General features: G+C 46.8%; 1 protein-coding gene across 7 annotated transcripts in view; it reads right to left on the bottom strand.

The window, feature by feature from the left end:
* The window catches only part of ODF2 (outer dense fiber of sperm tails 2), a 34,752-nt gene extending 21,719 nt beyond the window's left edge, over window positions 1–13,033 (bottom strand). For 2 of the 7 annotated variants that reach the window (XR_014521570.1, XM_083485811.1), the window contains exons 1-6: window positions 12,654–13,033; window positions 11,793–11,874; window positions 8,413–8,538; window positions 3,574–3,744; window positions 2,162–2,352; window positions 852–981 (exon numbers count right to left, since the gene is read on the bottom strand). Coding sequence is in view for 5 of the 7 variants with exons in the window: in XM_083485811.1 (XP_083341937.1) it covers window positions 852–981; window positions 2,162–2,352; window positions 3,574–3,744; window positions 8,413–8,538; window positions 11,793–11,874; window positions 12,654–12,910 (957 nt within the window). In the remaining 2 variants the exon portion in view is untranslated. Of the gene's footprint in view, window positions 1–851; window positions 982–2,161; window positions 2,353–3,573; window positions 3,745–8,412; window positions 8,539–8,692; window positions 8,877–10,536; window positions 10,699–11,792; window positions 11,875–12,653 lie in introns of those variants that run through there. The other 5 variants (XR_014521571.1, XM_083485813.1, XM_083485812.1 and 2 more) reach the window with 5 other exon arrangements.
* Window positions 13,034–18,950: the final 5,917 nt, after the last annotated feature.

Genomic DNA, 18,950 nt, shown 5'->3' with positions numbered 1-18,950 from the left:
CATAACAGAGCCCCCACCAGTCCTGGCTTGTGTGAGCCGGTGACAGGTCAGGGGCTCCATAAAACTGATTGGCTGAGGCGAGGGCAGAGGCGCACGCTTCAGCCAAGCAGTTTAAGGAAGCAAAGGGAGGAACAAGCTATATCATGCCTCGCTGATGCAGCCTGTTTCTCCCTCTGCCGGTGAGAGTAACAGTCCACCATGACAGTTTCACTTGATGGTATATCACTGGTGAAACAGCCACTGCTTTGGAGTCCCTCTGCCTCCAACGCCCAGCTGCAGTTTGTTTCCCCCTCAGCATGCTGGGTGCTGGTAGCAGAGGAGGCATCGGTTTCATCCACGATAAACTGCTGAGTGAAACCACCATCGTGGTCTCCCTCCCATACCAGTCCTGAGCAATATATCAATATGTCACCCAGGCCTACAACTCTCCCTTCGGTTGCCCCTGCCAGGTCCTGTATTGTTCAGGAGTGTCCACCCAGTGCTCTGGATAGGATTTCTGGAGTGGGAGTGGCTGCATCAGGAGAAAAAGAGAACCAAGACACAAGGGATGCCCTGTCTCATGAGCAGAACCGTTTTCCGGGGGCTCCAAATCCAACCTCCCCCTGCACTCTGAAGTGGTGCACAATGTAGTGTTACCACCTCATCTTCCTTGTACATCTAGACAAGCTTAAGCAACACCACCTGGGAACGGCCAGGGGAGCAGGCTGCCGTGCTTCTGCTCTTTTCCCAATCAAGAGACCAAGGCAAGCCACCAGACTCCCCACTGAAACCGCCTGCTCCTCCTTGGGGATGCTCCCAACCACCACCTTTTGAAAAGCTGCTTCTATGCACTACTCTGGACTGGCACATACAGATTTTAGTTTGCAGATAGCGTCCTTCAGGGCCTTAATCTGTTTGGCGGCAGCTGCTCCATCCAGCTCAGCCTCCACTAGCTTGGACATCAAGCATTCTTTCTCGTGCATCAAGTGCCGCTTCTGAAGTCTGGAAAGGAATAATGTGTTAATCCTCAAATATTATTATTATTTATTCATTTTTTAACCTAAATTTTATTAAATCCCCTATGCCTTGTAAAAAAAGGCTAGAAAAGACACTAGGCTGGAGATTGCGCCCCTGATGTGCCAGTTTTAAACGTATAAGGAATCTTGAAACAATTATAAGGAGGTAAACAGGTAAAGGTAAAGGACCCCTGACAAGTCCAGTCGCGAACGACTCTGGGGTTGCTGCACTCATCTCGCTTTACTGGCCGAGGGAGCCGACATTTGTCCGCAGACAGTTTTTCCGCAGACAGTTTTTCCGGGTCATGTGGCCAGCATGACTAAGCTGCATCTGGCAAACCAGAGCAGTGCACAGAAACACTGTTTACCTTCCTGCCGGAGCAGTACCTATTTATCTACTTGCACTTTGACGTGCTTTCGAACTGCTAGGTTGACAGGAGCTGGGACTGAGCAACGGGAGCTCACCCCGTTGAAGAGATTCGAACCACCAACCTTCTGATCAGCAAGCCCTAGGCTCTGTGATTTAGACCACAGCGCCACCCACATCCCAAGGAGGTACTTAAAGTCATAGAATTCCTTGCCTCTCACCATGAAGAAGCACAGCCTACCAACTCAGGATTCTGCCACATGTTTAGACTGAGCCTGAACAACAAAATTACAACAACAGCAGAAGGCATAGGTCACACCACATCCCCCAAATGCTCTTAGCTGCCCAGGAGCTGCAGTCTATCATGAGAAGTCTGACCCTCTACTGACAGTTCTGCTGGTGCTTATGAGCACTTGTCTGGGACAAATGGGGGCATTTCCCCTGGTTTGACACAAGCCCCACAGTAGAGGTGGAGGAGTAACAATGCATACAATACGGTTGCCATTTTCAGCGGCTTCCACCCAGACTGCTGAATCTTGGCTATGTCAGGGATATTTGGTTGCAATGGTTCAGATCAGTTATTCCAAGAAAGCCCTGCTACGCTGAAGCAGACAGAGGCTGCTCCCAACGAAAGAGGCCAAGTGTAAAAATCATAACCCTAATTCAAAAGAGAGAATAAGAACCCACTCCTGCACGACCACAACCACCTGTAAATTGTAAAGGGCCATGGGCTTTGCCCACAGCTGCTCTCCCAAACCCGGTGATATACAGAGATAGGAAGGCTCAAAAGCTTAATTACATGCTAAGGTCTTTCTCCTCCTTCATACGTTCAATATTGCGCCGGAGAACAGTGTTCTCATGCTCTGTCTCCACCAGTTCCTGCGTGACCTCGTCCAGCTCTTCCTTTTGCTCTTCAAGGAGACGCTTAGCCACACATCGCCCATCATCGCGCTTTGGCATTTTGATCTGAGGACAGATCTGAGGACACATCTAACAAATTCAACAGAGAGAGAGAGAGAGAAAATGTTCACCCACAATATATCAGAAAATAAAAACACTTTGGCCAACAAATTTAGCAAGATTTTAGTAAAAGAGGAAATATCACAATTCTGCCCATTCATCCAGCTCATTCAAAGTGGAACAAATTCTGCTTTGCCCAACAGGAAGGTGGGCTCTAATAATGCAGAAAGTGAGAACTGGTCACCTGAACGGAACCCTTGTACTTGGAGCTGTTCCATTGTTACAACGTACCGTAGCGTCTAGACTAAATGCCCCCAGGTCTTAATTCTTACAGGGCTGAAATTTGGAGGATGTCAACTGAACAGGGAAACACACGTTATACCAATTTACATGGTAGCCATTACAGAACATGAAGAGCAAGTCAATAATCCTCTTAATAAAGGTAAAGGGACCCCTGACCATTAGGTCCAGTCGTAACCGACTCTGGGGTTGTGGTGCTCATCTCGCTTTATTGGCCGAGGGAGCCGGCGTACAGCTTTCGGGTCATGTGGCCAGCATGACTAAGCCACTTCTGGCAAACCAGAGTAGTGCATGGAAACGCCGTTTACCTTCCCCCCAGAGTGGTACCTATTTATCTACTTGCACTTTGATGTGCTTTCAAACTGCTAGGTTGGCAGGAGCAGGGACCGAGCAACGGGAGCTCACCCCGTCACAGGGATTCGAACCACTAACCTTCTGATCGGCAAGTCCTAGGCTCTGTGGTTTAACCCACAGCGCCACCCACATCCCAATCCTCTTAATAGAAGCCTGCTAATTTTGCTACAGCTGTTTTGTTCTGCTAGCTTTGGAAAACTTGTCATCAGGCACCTTTTCTTGTTCTCTGCTGTCTTTTTTAAACAGGGTAAAAAAAAAAAGCAGAAAAGTTGGGGTGGGGAACCTGAGACCCTCCAGATGCCCAACTCACATCGCTCTGAGCCAGAATGGCCAGTGGTTAAGGATAATGGGATTGGAATCCAGCAACATAAGGAGTGCCAAAGGTTCCCTGTTTCCTCTCTTTCCTCTTCAAACTCAGGTTTCAACAATGAAATTGGCTGGCAGAAGGATGGGGCAAAAATCTTCACACAATTCACCCTGACACCACGAGATGTTTTACAAGGGGGTTGTGCCACATCATTTTCTACAAAATTCCAAAAGTGAATTCTAAACATGTTGGAAGAAGAAGAAATATCAACTCAACTCTGACCGCCTCACCTCATTTTTCAAGGTGCCCACCACGTTCATTAAGCTCCCTATCTTCTTCTCGTACTTGTCCATTTTGCAGTGAATGGCGTCCTCCTCGTCTGTTGAAAGATCACTCAAGCGGAGCACTGACAGTAACTTATCTGAATCTGGAGGAGTTATTTCCAGGCGATGGGTTGGTCCCTGATTGAGGAGGATAGGACAGAGGCTGTTATTTTGCTTCTTACACCTTTCCTCTCATGAGAGGATTTAAAAAAAACAACCCAACAACAACAAACTATTCTTAAAAACCTGTTTTTAAAAATCATTCTACAAACAGTTAAAAACATTGTGATCTCAGGGTTGCCAGGAAAACTCATTCAGACGTCTAACTCCAGGGTAAAGAGGAATGATTGCTCTTTTAGGTCCTTGATCCCAATCCATTCAGGATTTTATATGCTGGTACTAACACTATGAATTGAACCCGGTCGCTCACCGGCAGCCAATGCAGTGCTTTCTGGACTGGGGCAGCAGTGGTTTCATGGGGCTGCCCCACTTACCACCCAGCAGCTGCATTCTGCACCAACCTCCACGCCCTCCTGTCCTCAAGGGCAGCCCCACAATTCAGATATCATGTCAAACAGCTATTAACAGACAGGTCCTCAGTTATTTTGTCTGATGACTTTTTAATTAGGTGTCATGCCATGTCACTCACTCCTCCAGGACTGTACCAAAGAAGAGAACATGAGTCAGTTCCCATTTCCATTGTTAAAATGAAAATGCTGAACTGGAAGATTACTTCACTCAAGTAGATGTGATCAACTCTGCACGCATCTGGCTGGGTTTCCCCAGACACTCTGGGTGGCTTACAGCATATATAAAAACATAACACATCAAGCACTAAAAACCTCCCAATACTGGACTGCCTTCAGGTGTCTTCTAAAAGTTGTATAATTCTTTATTTCTTTGACATCTGAAAGGAGGGCGTTCCAGAAGATGGCTGCCATTACCGAGAAGGCCCTCTGCCTGCAACAAGCAGAAGACCCTTGGAGAAGGACCTCAGTGTCTGGGCGGAGCAGTGAGGGTGGAGACACTCCTTCAAGTATACTGGGTCAAGGTGGTTTACGGCTTTACAGGTTAGCACCAACACTTTAAAGGTCAGCACCAACACAGTGTTCTCGAAGCCACAAACATGAGTCTGACCAAACTGCGGGAGGCAGTGTAAGACAGGAGTGCCTGGCGTGCTCTGGTCCATGGGGTCACAAAGAGTCGGACACGACTAAACAACAACAACAACCAACACTTTGAATTGTGCTCTGAAACGCACTGGGAGCCAATGAAGATCCTTTAGGGCCGATGTTATATGGCCCCAGTGGCCGCTCCCATTCACCAGTCTAGATGCCACATTTTAGATTAGTTGTAGTTTCCAAGTCACCTTCAAAGGTAGAGCGCATGGCAGTAGTCCACGCAGGAGTCAACCAGAGCATGTACCACTCTGGTGAGACAGTCGGCGGGCAGGTTGGGTCCCAGATGGAGCTGGTAGACAGCTGCCCTGGACACAGTACTGACCTGTGCCTCCACTGACAGCTGTGAGTCCAACATGACTCCCAGATTGTACACCTGGTCCTTCAGGGGCACAGTTACCCCATTCAGGACCAGGGAGTCCTCCACACCCACCCTCCCCCTGTCCTCCAAAACAGTAGTTCTGTCTTGTCTGGATTCATCCTCAATCTGTTAGCTGCCATCCATCCACCAGCCACCTCCAGACACTCACACAGGTCCTTAACTGTCCTCACTGGTTCTGATTTGAAGGAGAGGTAGAGCTGAGTATGATCCGCATACTGATGAACACCCAGCCCAAAGCCCTGGGTGATCTCTCCTAGCGGCTTCATGTAGATGTTAAAAAGCACAGGGGAGAGGACAGAGCCCTGAGGCACCCCACAAGTAAGAGGCCAGGGGTCTGAACACTGATTCCCCCCCCCACACCACTTCACTTTCTGGACCTGGCCCAGGAGGAAGGAGCGGAACCACTACATAACACTGCCCACAACTCCCAGCTCCTCTAGACAGTCCAGGAGGATGTCATGGTTGATGGTATCGAAGGTTTCTGAGAGATCCAGCAGGACCAGGAAACTGCTTTCACCTCTGTCCTTAGCCCACTGGAGATCATTGACAAGTGAGACCAGGGCAGTTTCAGTCCCATGATGAGGCCTGATTCCCAACTGGAAAGGGGTCTAAATGGTTCGTATCCTCCCGGCATGCCTGGAGTTATACAACAACCATCCATTGTTCAGAGACCACCTTGCCCAAGCATGAAAGATCTGAAACTGGGCAATAGTTGCTCATATCGGCCAGAGCCCATCCCCCAGTCCTTCGTGGCTTGCTTTTATAAGCCAGGATGGGCAAGGATCAAGGAGACAGGTGGTTGGTTTCACTCATCCAAGCAGCCTGTCCACATCCTTGGAGGTAACAGATTGGAACTGATCCCATGCAACTTAACTAGACAGGACCCTAGCACTCTCCCGCCCCAACCCTGCTCCCATAGTGGAGCATACCTCTTTCTAAATCTGAGTGACTTTATCTGCAAATAATTTAGCAAAATCTTTGCAGGAGATCTTGGGGTCCTCACCAGGCCCCAATGGCGAAGGAGGCGGTTAGATTGAAAACCACCTGAAAGTGTCTCCTGCTGCTGTTCTCTGCAGATGCAATAGAGGTGGTGAAGAAAGTCTTTGCTGTTGCTATCGCCACTTGGTAGGCTCAACGCTGAGCTCTAACCTGTGTCTGGTCCAATTCAGAATGAGTTTTCTGCCACCGGTGCTCTAACCGTCTCAGCGATTGCCTCACTGCCCTCAGCTCCGGGGAAAACCATGGGACTGTCCAGGACCCATGCAATTGGGAGAGGGCGCTTCAGAGCCAGACAGTCGACAGCCCTGGTGAACTCCACATTCCAGCAGACCACCAGGGAATCAGCTGAAAGACCATCAACATGGGATAAAATATCCCCTACCACTCCCTGGAAACCCTTTGGATCCATTACGTAGAAGAGCTGGACTATTCGAATGAGCCCCATCTCCCTAAAGAGGGGGTCGCAGAGAAGTCTATCATTTTCATTTTACAGTAAGAACACTGAATGATGATCCAAATACACATTTAATTTTGACATCCCCCTGCCTTTCCACGGTTCACTTCATGATTTTCTTTTCCACTACATATTCTAATTAATCCCTATCTTTTCATTTTCTCATTTTCTATATCTCAATAGTTATTACTGCTGAATTTACTCGGTTACTGCTAACTTTTTAATCACAGTTCAGTAGTTTTCTTGCACCCAGGGCAAGCAGGGAGCAAGAGGAGCAGATGGAGCACAGAAGCTCCATGCCTGAACCAGAGTCTTGAAGATTATGGTGGCTGTCACAAACCTTCATCTCCTTTACACTTCATAAGGGAAAGGGAATGCCCCATCACAGTGCAAGAATATTTTCATACCAAAGCATGTGCATTGAAGATTCACCCTCCTGTCCCAAAATACAGACCTAGACCCCCCAAATTGTCAAACAATTCCATTGTCTTTTCATGATCCTCAAACCCATGTACCAAAATAAATGGATCTTATTCGTAGCCATTAATGCTCCCTGTGGCCGTATACCACAGGAAGTTATAACCCATTGATTTATTTTAATTAGTTTTTTGTTCTATATATTAAAAACAAGAACAACACTTTCATAAAAGCAAACGTCTCTTTTAAAAACCCAAGGCTCATTCCCAAGCTCTTCCTGGGGGAAATCTGGGGGTGGGTACATACAGCTCCTGAGCATGGGAAGCCAGAGACTCAACTAGGTGCCAGGCAAAAACATTCCTCTATAATCAGGCCTTTGGCTGATTAAACCATCTATGGCCTTTTAAACAGGGCAACAGTGGGAAGAGTTCTTGTTTTCATTTCTTATGTTATGTATTTTTTTGTTTTTATACGGCAAACCGCCCTGTGATCCTTGGATGGAGGGCAGTATAAATTTTTTAATAAATAATAACTGTTGGCAAGGTGGCCAACATGAAAAGCTGCCTTATACAGAGACAGACAGTTAGTCCATCTAGCTCAGAACTGCCCAACATGCTCTATGTTTTCAACCAGTGTGCCATGGCACCCTGGAATGCCTTGAATGATGGTCAGGGGTGCCGCAGGCAACACTGGCCTCTGTCCCTCTTTCCTTCCCTACCTTTTCTGATGCCCAAAGACTTCCACAACTGTTTGCTGCAATGGTCTTGGCTACATCTCCACAAGTGAATGGTGCTCCTGGGGCTGGCCAGAGGGTGCTGGTTGCCAGGAGCTGAGGCGGTCTCGGAGTAAACAAGTTAGCAGACAAGGGAGCCCAGCAAGCCAGTCCACCAGCCCTTGATGCTGGGAATGCACAGGCAAGTGGGAGGCCAGGCAGGCATTGTGCTGGCCTTTGTTGTGCTTGCTGTGTGCAATGCCTGCCTGGGAGCTGAGTGCCCAATGCCAAAGGGGAGCCTTTCTGCCATGCAGGTCCAGCGGCACCTGCTACTGCCACTGCTGTCTTCCAAGGTAAGGTGCTGGCCTCATGTTCACCTTGGGCCAGTCTCCAAGGGGCAAGGGGTGACATAACTGGAATTCTGAGGCTCTGAGCGTGTTTCCCCACAGGGGAGCCGCAGAAAGAATGTAGTTGGTCAAGAGAGCCATGAACTCAAAAAGGTTGAAAACCTCTGCTCTATACGATTTCAGCCAGGAATGCTTCAGCCCACCTGGGACCTTCCGCACACAAAGCATGTGCTCTATGACTGAGCATCAACTTCTTCCCAGTTCAGCTTCTGAAAAGGCCTCTTATTAGGCTGCAAAAGAAACAGCAGCTGTCCTACCTCCCACTTGTATGATGACTCTCGGCAAGATGTTTTGCCTGGGGGCATCCAGGGGACTTTGGTTTTTACTCGAACACTGCGGCGCACATTCACGGTATCCCCTTTCATTTTCTGCTTGTGCTTTTGCTGTGAGGATGGGGGAGCAGAGAGGGGGAAAGGGAGAGAGAGAGAGAGAAGTACTGTTTTAGTTGCCCGAAACACTTGCTGAGATTACTTCCACCCCTAAAATTTGTGCAACGAAGCTGGAAGCCCCCAACAAAACTATTCCAACAAACTGTACCACGAAAAAGGCTTCACATTCTACATCACAGTGCAGTCTCAGTAACCATGCTCAGGAAAAAGAAATATAGGTACCGCATAGCGAGGAGTATGGTACCCCTGAAAGCAGCTTTATTCTTTGTCAGCCAGGATCATTATGACATCATCATGTCTCTTAGTCTCTTATGATGCAAGGTGGGCCTTAGTTACCCTGGGAAGATTAGATCTAGTGTATGGTAGGAAAGATTTAGGTCACAGCTGCAGCAAAGTACTGATTGTGAATTGGAAACACATGATTCTGCATCTGATCCCCGGGCCACCTACTACAGGACTTACCAGGAACCTGAAGCTGCTGAGTGGGTAGGCTGCAATACATCATTGAAAGTGACCTTTACTGCTGAAAGGCCTCGGGCCAAAACACATGTATGTAGACAACAGAATCGCAGACAAGACACCAACTCTTAGAAAGACAACAGAAGGTGTTTCACATGACTAGATGAAATTACAATTCTCCTGTGGCCCACAATATTTGCATGTGTTAAGAAAGAGTCAACAAGGTGCTTTGGGCATGAGAATGTGCTAAAATTGAAAGGGCATTAAACTCAACTCAACTGCACCCATTTTGGCAGCTCTGTTAATTAAAGCCCACAGCATACACACATTTAACTTGCGCATGTTCAACTTTACACACATGGGGGCTGAAATAAATTAAATTTAAAAGGGGCAGAAAGTAGGTGGGGTTCCAGGAAAAATGACTTTGGTAATCCCACCCATCACTGAACCTAATGGGTTTTTGACTATACACAATTTTGACTTTAGGTGTGATCCCCAGAATGTAACCCCCCACCTAAGTTGTGGGCTTACTGGTTTTGATTAATTAGCTGCTGGTTTGCTCTTCAGCTGTGGGGTGTAACGTTTTTAAGGAATTATACAATTTTCATTCTCCACGGGAAATGCATAGGTTCCACCGTTTCTGCTGGTTTGGAGTACCCAAGTTGCCAGACAGTGGATGGTTTACAGGGCATGAGTTCATTGCACCCACTATTCCTCTCCCCACAAGCACTAGGGAGAAACAAATCAATAGCTCAGCGTTAGCTGAACCAGCTTTCTTGATTTGTTTTGCTCTCCATAAATCTTGATGGATAAAGCAGAGGTTTGTTCTTAGCTTACTGACTTGTCATTTGAGCAAAGCAAACCACCATCCCTGGTAAGGAACACAGTTTGCTTTTTTCATGCACTAGGTAAAGGTAAAGGATCCCTGGACGGTTAAGTCCAGTCAAAGGCAACTATGGGGTGTAGCGCTCGACTCGCTTTTCAGGCCAAGGGAGCCAGAGTTTGTCCGCAAACAGCTTTCTGAGTCAAGTGGCCAGCATGACTAAACCGCTGCTGGTGCCCCAAGGACTGTGCACTAGCAAAGAGGAGCAAACCAAACCAAATTAGGTCTACTATGAAATGTAAACTGGATAAATATGTTAATTTCAGCACAGTTTGGAAAAAATCCCCTTCCTGCCATGACATTTGCCATCCTACCCCCCCCCCTATTATTTCCTTGATTAATGTGTAAGACTTCAAATAGAAATTTGTATTAATGGGAGGAAGTGGTATTGATTTTGAAGGAAGCACTAAACAAAAACAGTCTTTCAGCAGGAAGATATGGCACCCATGAACACAAGCCAGAGCAGTAAAAAAAAAAGCAAATTTTCTACATCTACACATTGTGACAAGAGCTGCAAAGTAAAGCAAACAAACCATTTGGGCCTGCTCTTCTTTTGCAAGGTAGGAAGAGGGCTGGGTTTTCACTGGTGCTTCTGGGGGCTGGGGCCTTCATGATAGAGCCCCTACAAACACCCAGCTGCACACTCATACCTGGGATTTTGCAGGTGGTGGTGTTTTCTGACCCTTTTTAATATGGACATGGACAGGGGTATTTTCATCCACATGGACGTGCAAAGGGGGAGTTGTGGAGCGGCTCTTCATGGTTCTTCTCCGATAACTGGGAAAGGGCATTCAATACAATGGAAAAAGGACCTGTGAATAAGTAGACCGGAAATAACAACTGTTCCTTGGACCCAAGTTTTTTTTAATAAAAAAACCAGGACGTGTAGCTCTGTTGGGTAGGAACATGCAACTACTTTGAAGCCCACTTGATCACATAGCCATCTGGCCAACGTACAAAGGAATTTAAAACAAGTTTAAAGGGAGTCTGGAAACTGTGGCTTTTTTAAAAAAACATGTTGTTCATAGTTAGTGTGTCACTTAACTGTGATTGTTTAAATATGGTTTGTTTTAACAAGTCACCTCCATGGTTTGAAGCTGACTTATTCTGAACAAGCCATAGTTTAAATTCTCCACAGTTTGTTAGTTTAGATGACAAATCAAGCTGCAGAAACTTCCAAATTCCTAGACCAGAAGGCAGGGGAGCATGCAAGTCTCAGGCTCACTGCTGTTTATTCTCATCATGCAAAAGCAGCTGTGGGGAACCTCTATCCCTTCAAATGTTGCTGAACTATAACTCCTATCATCCCTGGCCATTTTTACTGGGGCTGGTGGGAGTTGTAATTCAGCAATGTCTGGAGGACCGAAAGTTCCCACCCCATGCTAAGGTTTAACAGCTGAACTGCATTGCCTCCAAACAAGATCACTGTCTCCAAAGAGCATCTTATGATCTTGTGCAGTGTGTCCAAGAGATTTTGAGAATATGCTAATCCAGCAACTGTGCATGCTCCAGCTCACCTTGATTTCATTTTTTAAAAAACTACTCAATGAAATACTCTGGAACACAGAAGCTAAACTAAATACCCCTTATTTTTCTAGGATTAATCTAAAACATTGTATTTCAACTATGAGTAGAATGCCTGGAATAGAAACACTGTATATAAAACTCTTTACATCTTAAACTATGTTTGTACCTTACCTCAGTACATACCTTCACAAAATGTAAACGCCGTTCCCTGCCTCCATTTAATGACCGCTAGAGCATTTTGCTAACTTCCCTAGTGACCATCTATGAATACATATAGCCTAGCATACATTCCGTTCTTGCTGCCCTCATCATGTGGAGACAACCCCCTCTTAAAAGTTTGCACTATGGCTAACTTATGCTACGTGGTACAATTACATACAGTTAGCAGGAGAGTGTCAGATTCTGGTGATGCGTTTTTTTGAGTTGTGACAATTACTCCACTCCTGAAAGAAGGGGAAAACCTAGAAAATAAAATGAAGCCACTAATTTAAAACAGCAAGCGTTCTTGTTTCCATTACACAGGTACAGCAGTGAATCCAGAACCAACTGACTGAACATTCATACTGTTATCTACATAACTCTGTGCTTCTTGCAAACTACCCATTTATTAGCCTCAAGCCCAGATGGTTATATTTAGGCTATTAGCAAAGTCTGCTTTAGGTACCAAGGACTAGTGTATGCTTACCCCCCAAAGGGCCTCTAGAGATGTTGCTGGACTACAACTCCCAGTCACTAACCATTGCCCATGCTGTCCAATGCTGAAAAGCTGGGAGTCCACAGCTTCCCCATCTCTTGAGAACTAACTCATGTACCATTGTCAATCTGCTGGCCTATAGATGTTTTGGACTACAATTCCATCAGCCTCATCGAGCATGTGTGTGCCCTTCCAGATACGGTTGGACTATAATTCCCGTCAGACACAATATGCAAGGCCAATGGTTAGTGAAGATAGGGCTTGGAAGTCCCACAGCAGCTGAAGCGGTGTTTCCCACACTCTTTGCCCTCCCTCCAATGGATGACTTAGAAATTGCAGGTGGTGTTGGCAAACCACTTATATGATTTATCTGATCGCTGCAGCAATTGAAACCCACTTTGGTAGATGCTTGGTGTGTTTTTTTCTTGCATTTGCACCGTTCCTTCTCCTCCTCCTCCTGTGCCAGGATCCCCCGCCTTGTCCTCACTCCCCACCCCGAGCAACGCTCCCAGCCGCCGTTTCCTCAGCCTCCTGCCCCCGGCTCACCATGGGGTTCTTAAGCGGCTTCGCAACCGCCGCCTCACGACGTCCTCAAAGCCGTGGATGAGGCGGCGGTAGCTGCAGAGGCTGCTGGTGCTGCCATGGAGACCTTGGCACCGTTGGGGCGCCGCCACCTTCGCCGCCGCGCGAGGACAGGAACTCCCACCGCAGCGGCACGGCGCCTCCGACGAACAGCTGCAGCTCCAGGACGCGCAGGCCGACTTCCGGCTCCGCCCCCGGCACGCCGCACGCCGCTCCCCCATTGGATGGTTCAAACCCCCGCCGCCGCCCTCGTGACCCCAACCCGATCGCCCGGCCGCCACAGGCGCTCTCTTTGGCGCTCGCGCGCACTCCTGCCGGCCCCTCTCGGGCACGGGCCGGGGGCGCGCGTGGCGTCACAAGAGTCCCGCCTCCTCCCGTCGGTTGCTATGGGAACTGAGCGGCTTGCGTCCTGTTTTGGGACGCGCGCGAGGTGAGGCCTGGAGACGTTACCAACGGTTGTTGAGTTGGACTCCAACTCCCATCAGCCCGCAGCCGGCGCGGCCAATGGTTAGGGCTGACGGGAATTCGAGTCCGGCAAAGGCCGGAAGACCTCGGAAGTCCGCTATTGGCATGGGGGGGCGGGTGAGGACAGCTGGGCGTGTATTCTGTATGTATGTAATGTATGTATGTATGTACAGTGGTACCTCGGGTTACATACGCTTCAGGTTACATATGCTTCAGGTTACAGACTCCGCTAACCCATAAATATTACCTCAGGTTAAGAACTTTGCTTCAGGAAGAGAACAGAAATCGTGCTCTGGCGGCACGGCAGCAGCGGGAGGCCCCATTAGCTAAAGTGGTACCTCAGGTTAAGAACAGTTTCAGGTTAAGAACGGACCTCCAGAACGTATTAAGTACTTAACCCGAGGTACCACTGTATGTATATTATTTTGTTTACAATGTGTATGTCTTTATTGTTTGAAAATACATAGATACATTTATGCCAGGAAAGCAAACAAACCAATAGACAAACATACAGTCAAATAAACAAACTATAAATTGACAGACAGTAGCAATATATGAAACAACACAATTCTTATAACTAACATCCTGTACTCCCAATGATGTAAACAATTGTAAAACAAGAAATTAAAAATGACTTCCAATTAGTCTTGCTGTACTTTATCTGTTGATTATCTTATACCGCACAGTTACATACAGTACTTAATTCGTTCTGGAGGTCCGTTCTTAACCTGAAACTGTTCTTAACCCGAAGCACCACTTTAGCCTATGGGGTCTCCCACTGCTGCTTCGCCACCGTCGTGCAATTTCTGTTCTCATCCTGAAGCAAAGTTCTTAACCTGGGGTACTATTTCTGGGTTAGCGGAGTCTGTAACCTGAAGCATCTGTAACCCGAAGTACCACTGTATTTCTTATATAGTTTCTGTTAACTTCCCTGTATTCTGCATCTATATTTAAATCTCTCTGCCCTGCCGCCAGGGCAGCACTTGCGGTATTTTTAATCCACGCAACATCCTTGTGAGGTACACCTGGTTTGGGAGAGGTGGTCATACGCTGACCCACAGTACTTCATGGCTTAGTAAAGATTCGAACAGAGGTCTCCAGAATCATATGTGATGTGAATGCTCTTGCCTCTGTGGCAAGTTGCCTCATGTGTGGGCTTACCTCCTTTTCTGGGCCAGTTCTCCAAAGAGAATAGTAAATGAAGAAGAGGGCATGTGCTTTGGAGCACATGTAGATGAGTCACCATCCATCATAGAATCTTAGAGTTGGAAGGGACCATGCGGATCATCTAGTCCAGGGTTCCCCAAACTTGGGTCTCCAGCGGTTTTTGGACTACAGTTCCCACTATCCCTCACCACAGGTCCTTCTCGGTAGGGATGATGGGAGTTGTAGTCCAAAAACAGGTGGGGACCCTAGTTTGGGAAACATTGATCTAGTCCAGCCTTTCTCAACCTGTGGGTCCCCAGGTGTTGGTGAACTACAACTCCCATCACCCCCAGCTAGCAAGGCCAGAGCTCAGGGATGATGGGAGCTGTAGTCCAACAACATCTGGGGACCCACAGGTTGAGAACCGCTGATAGTCCAACCTCCTTCAGTGCAGGAATCTTTTGCCCAAAGTGGGGCACAACCCTCAGATTAAGAGTCCCATTCTTTACTGACAGAGCTGTCCCAATTGAACCCTGTACTTTAAACCCCTGCAAGTCCTGTCCTGATGGTGCCACTACAGGTAACTCACATCTTATCATCTTATTCTTATTTTACTTATGGGATCACAGCTTTATGTGGACAGGGCAGTGGGAAGTAAATAAATAAATGATAAATGGGAGCAGAGGAGACCCACTCTCCATTTATTTATTCTGCCACTGCTGCCCCACCTGTGCAAAGCTGCAATCGCATAAGGTTATTTGAATGCTTGATTGCATCCTTAGAGGTTAAAAAAACAGATACTACTTTTAGTATATATTTAGTGTCTATTGATCAATTTGACGCACAGACTTTGAGAAATGAAAGAAAGAAAGAATTAGCAAGCCCCATCTTAGTTAAACAATGGGATAACGTTTTAGCCTCCATGTCTAAGGTCATTAGATTATAAACTTGAGTTTCATACAACAAAAGATTTTATTTCAAGTTTATTGGATTCCATTACGACTGCATAAACACTGGAGATGCAATAAAATGCTTGTTTGAAACCTATGTTTATACAGTGTTAGGTGTTCGCAAATTGGGGGCAGGACTATTGGAATGCATAAAAACGGAGGACATAGATGATGCCTTCCTGGAACAGATGGCCAAGCATGCAAAAGGAAGGGAGATTGTAGTAATGGGGGACTTCAGTTACCCGGATATTTGTTGGATGTCAAACTCAGCCAAGAGCATAAGGTCAAACAGATTCCTCACTGGCCTTGCAGACAACTTCATTGTCCAGAAAGTGGGTGATACGGAACGGAAGGGGGGGGCTCCTCTCCTCCCCCTCTTCTTTAGGAACATCCGAGGCGATGACCTCGAGGGTGCCCACCACACACTCACCCTCAGCCCCCTCACCGTTGCATAAGCACCACACTTCTCCCAGACCCCCCCCCTTCCCTTCTTTCTACGAGCGAAATAAGCTCATGTATATATCCCTATCTCTTGCTATGCCTGTTCGCGCTCTATACTTATAACGAGTAGACCGTGTGTTGCTGTATCTCCGCTTATTCCTATGGCCGCGCTTTAGCCAATCAGAGCCATGCATTCGCTCTGCAGAAGCTAGCTCAGGGAGCTCCTGCACGCCTCATTTCACTCCTGACAAGCTGCTGACGGCCCCCCACTGCGAGAACAATGGATCTGAAACCAAGGACCTCGTAAAACTGTCAAAATCCTGTTACAATGTATCCATTCTGTTTCCGCTTGTCAAAATCTTGCTACAATGTATCCATTCTGCTTCTGCTTTTGCCCTACAGTACAGAATAGGTTAGAAATCATTGAAATCTTTAGAAAATAATATAAAATCAACCGTAACCCCGATTTCTTCGATCTCGGTGTCATTCAACTCAGTTCCCCTTGGACTCCATGATGCTGTCCCTACTTCCATAATCCCTGAAGCGGCAGGTCACGTACGCAGGAACTTCCTAATCCTGCCAGATCGCTTCGTCAAACCTTTCCTCTAGGCAATATTAGGTGGCAGACGATGCATATCTCTGACCCATTGTCTTGCCACCACCGGTACTCAATAAATGTTTATCTATGTATATTTCTTGCTCTGCATATCTCCCCCTCCCTCATCCGAAATGTTAATGAATGTAATCCCACCCTTCCTTAATCTATTCATGACGTGTGAAATATATTCATGATGTAATTCGTGAAACATGACCTTCCCATAATGTATTCATGACGTTTCCTGCACTGTATTCTGGGTTATGGAGGGAACTTTTAAAAGCCTATGTCACCCCATTCTCGGGGTTCAATGCCATTTTGAACCTGTTGCGCAATAAACTTTGGGTCTCTGCAGTTTGCTCCTGTGTCTGGCTGAGCTTACTTTTCCCGCTAGGACCCGCGGACTTAGTCCGACGAGCTGGGTGGCAGGACAACTCCGCACCCGGAATTTTTCCGTAACATGGGAGAAGCAACAAGAGGAACAGCCACTTTAGATCTGGTCCTAACCAATGTTGATGACCTGGTTAGTGGGGTAGAAGTGGAAGGATCATTAGGCGCGAGTGATCATGCTCTTCTGAAGTTTACTATACAGCGGAAAGGAGCAGCCAAACATACTAGGACTCAATTTCTTGACTTTAAGAAAGCCGACTTCATAAAACTTAGGGAAGTGCTGGGTGAGAGCCCATGGACAGTAATACTAAAAGGAAAGGGAGTTCATGATGGCTGGGAGTTTGTTAAAAGGGAGATAGTAAAAGCACAACTTCAGGCAATACCAATGAGACGGAAACATGGAAGGTGCCTGAAGAAGCCAGGGTGGCTATCTAAAGAACTTTTAACTGAGTTAAGATTAAAAAAGGATGTGTACAAAAAATGGAAAAGGGGGGAAACCACCAAAGAGGAATTCAAACAAATAGCCAGCACATGTAGACACAAAGTCAGAAAAGCTAAAGCACAGAATGAACTCAGGCTTGCTAGAGAGGTTAAAAGCAACAAAAAAGGCTTTTATGGGTATGTCCGTAGCAAAAGGAAGAACAAAGAAACAGTGGGGTCACTCAGAGGAGAAGATGGTGAAATGCAAACGGGACACAGAAAGGGCTGAACTCCTCAATGCCTTCTTTGCCTCAGTCTTCTCCGATAAAGAAAACAATGCCCGACCTGAAGAATTTGGAGCAAATGATTCAGCAGAGGAAACACAGCCCAGAATAACTAAGGAGATAGTACAAGAATACTTGGCTAGTTTAGATGTATTCAAGTCTCCAGGGCCAGATGAACTGCATCCAAGAGTATTAAAAGAACTGGCAGATGTGATCTCAGAACCACTGGCAGTCATCTTTGATAATTTCTGGAGAACAGACAAAGTCCCGGCAGACTGGAGGAGGGCAAATGTTGTCCCTATTTTCAAAAAGGGGAAAAGAGAGGACCCAAATAATTATCGCCCAGTCAGTCTGACATCAATACCAGGGAAGATTCTGGAGCAGATCATTAAGCAAACAGTCTGTGAGCACCTAGAAAGGAATGCTGTGATCACCAATAGTCAGCATGGATTTCTGAAAAATAAGTCATGTCAGACTAACCTGATCTCGTTTTTTGACAGAATTACAAGCCTGGTAGATGAAGGGAACGCAGTGGATGTAGCCTACCTTGATTTCAGCAAGGCATTCGACAAGGTGCCCCATGATATTCTTGTAAAGAAGCTGGTAAAATGTGGTCTTGACTATGCTACCACTCAGTGGATTTGTAACTGGCTGACTGACCGAACCCATCAGTGGTTCCTCTTCATCCTGGAGAAGAGTGACTAGTGGGGTGCCACAGGGTTCTGTCTTGGGCCCGGTCTTATTCAACATCTTTATCAACGACTTGGATGATGGACTCAAGGGCATCCTGATCAAATTTGCAGATGACACCAAACTGGGAGGGGTGGCTAACACCCCAGAGGACAGGATCACACTTCAAAACGACCTTGACAGATTAGAGAACTAGGCCAAAACAAACAAGATGAATTTTAACAGGGAGAAATGTAAAGTATTGCACTTGGGCAAAAAAAATGAGAGGCACAAATACAAGATGGGTGACACCTGGCTTGAGAGCAGTACATGTGAAAAGGATCTAGGAGTCTTGGTTGACCACAAACTTGACATGAGCCAACGGTGTGACGCGGCAGCTAAAAAAGCCAATGCAATTCTGGGCTGCATCAATAGGAGTATAGCATCTAGATCAAGGGAAGTAATAGTGCCACTGTATTCTGCTCTGGTCAGACCACACCTGGAGTACTGTGTCCAGTTCTGGGCACCACAGTTCAAGAAGGACACTGACAAACTGGAACGTGTTCAGAGGAGGGCAACCAAAATGGTCAAAGGCCTGGAAACGATGCCTTATGAGGAACGGCTAAGGGAGCTGGGCATGTTTAGCCTGGAGAAGAGGAGGTTAAGGGGTGATATGATAGCCATGTTCAAATATATAAAAGGATGTCATATAGAGGAGGGAGAAAGGTTGTTTTCTGCTGCTCCAGAGAAGCGGACACGGAGCAATGGATCCAAACTACAAGAAAGAAGATTCCACCTAAACATGAGGAAGAACTTCCTGACAGTAAGAGCTGTTTGACAGTGGAATTTGCTGCCAAGGAGTGTGGTGGAGTCTCCTACTTTGGAGGTCTTTAAGCAGAGG

Source organism: Podarcis liolepis (genome assembly GCF_965112155.1).
Source record: "Podarcis liolepis genome assembly, chromosome: Z".
NCBI classification, from domain to species: Eukaryota; Metazoa; Chordata; class Lepidosauria; order Squamata; family Lacertidae; genus Podarcis; species Podarcis liolepis.
Note: the sequence above shows the minus strand (reverse complement) of the source record. Positions and strands in the feature narration are given on the sequence as shown.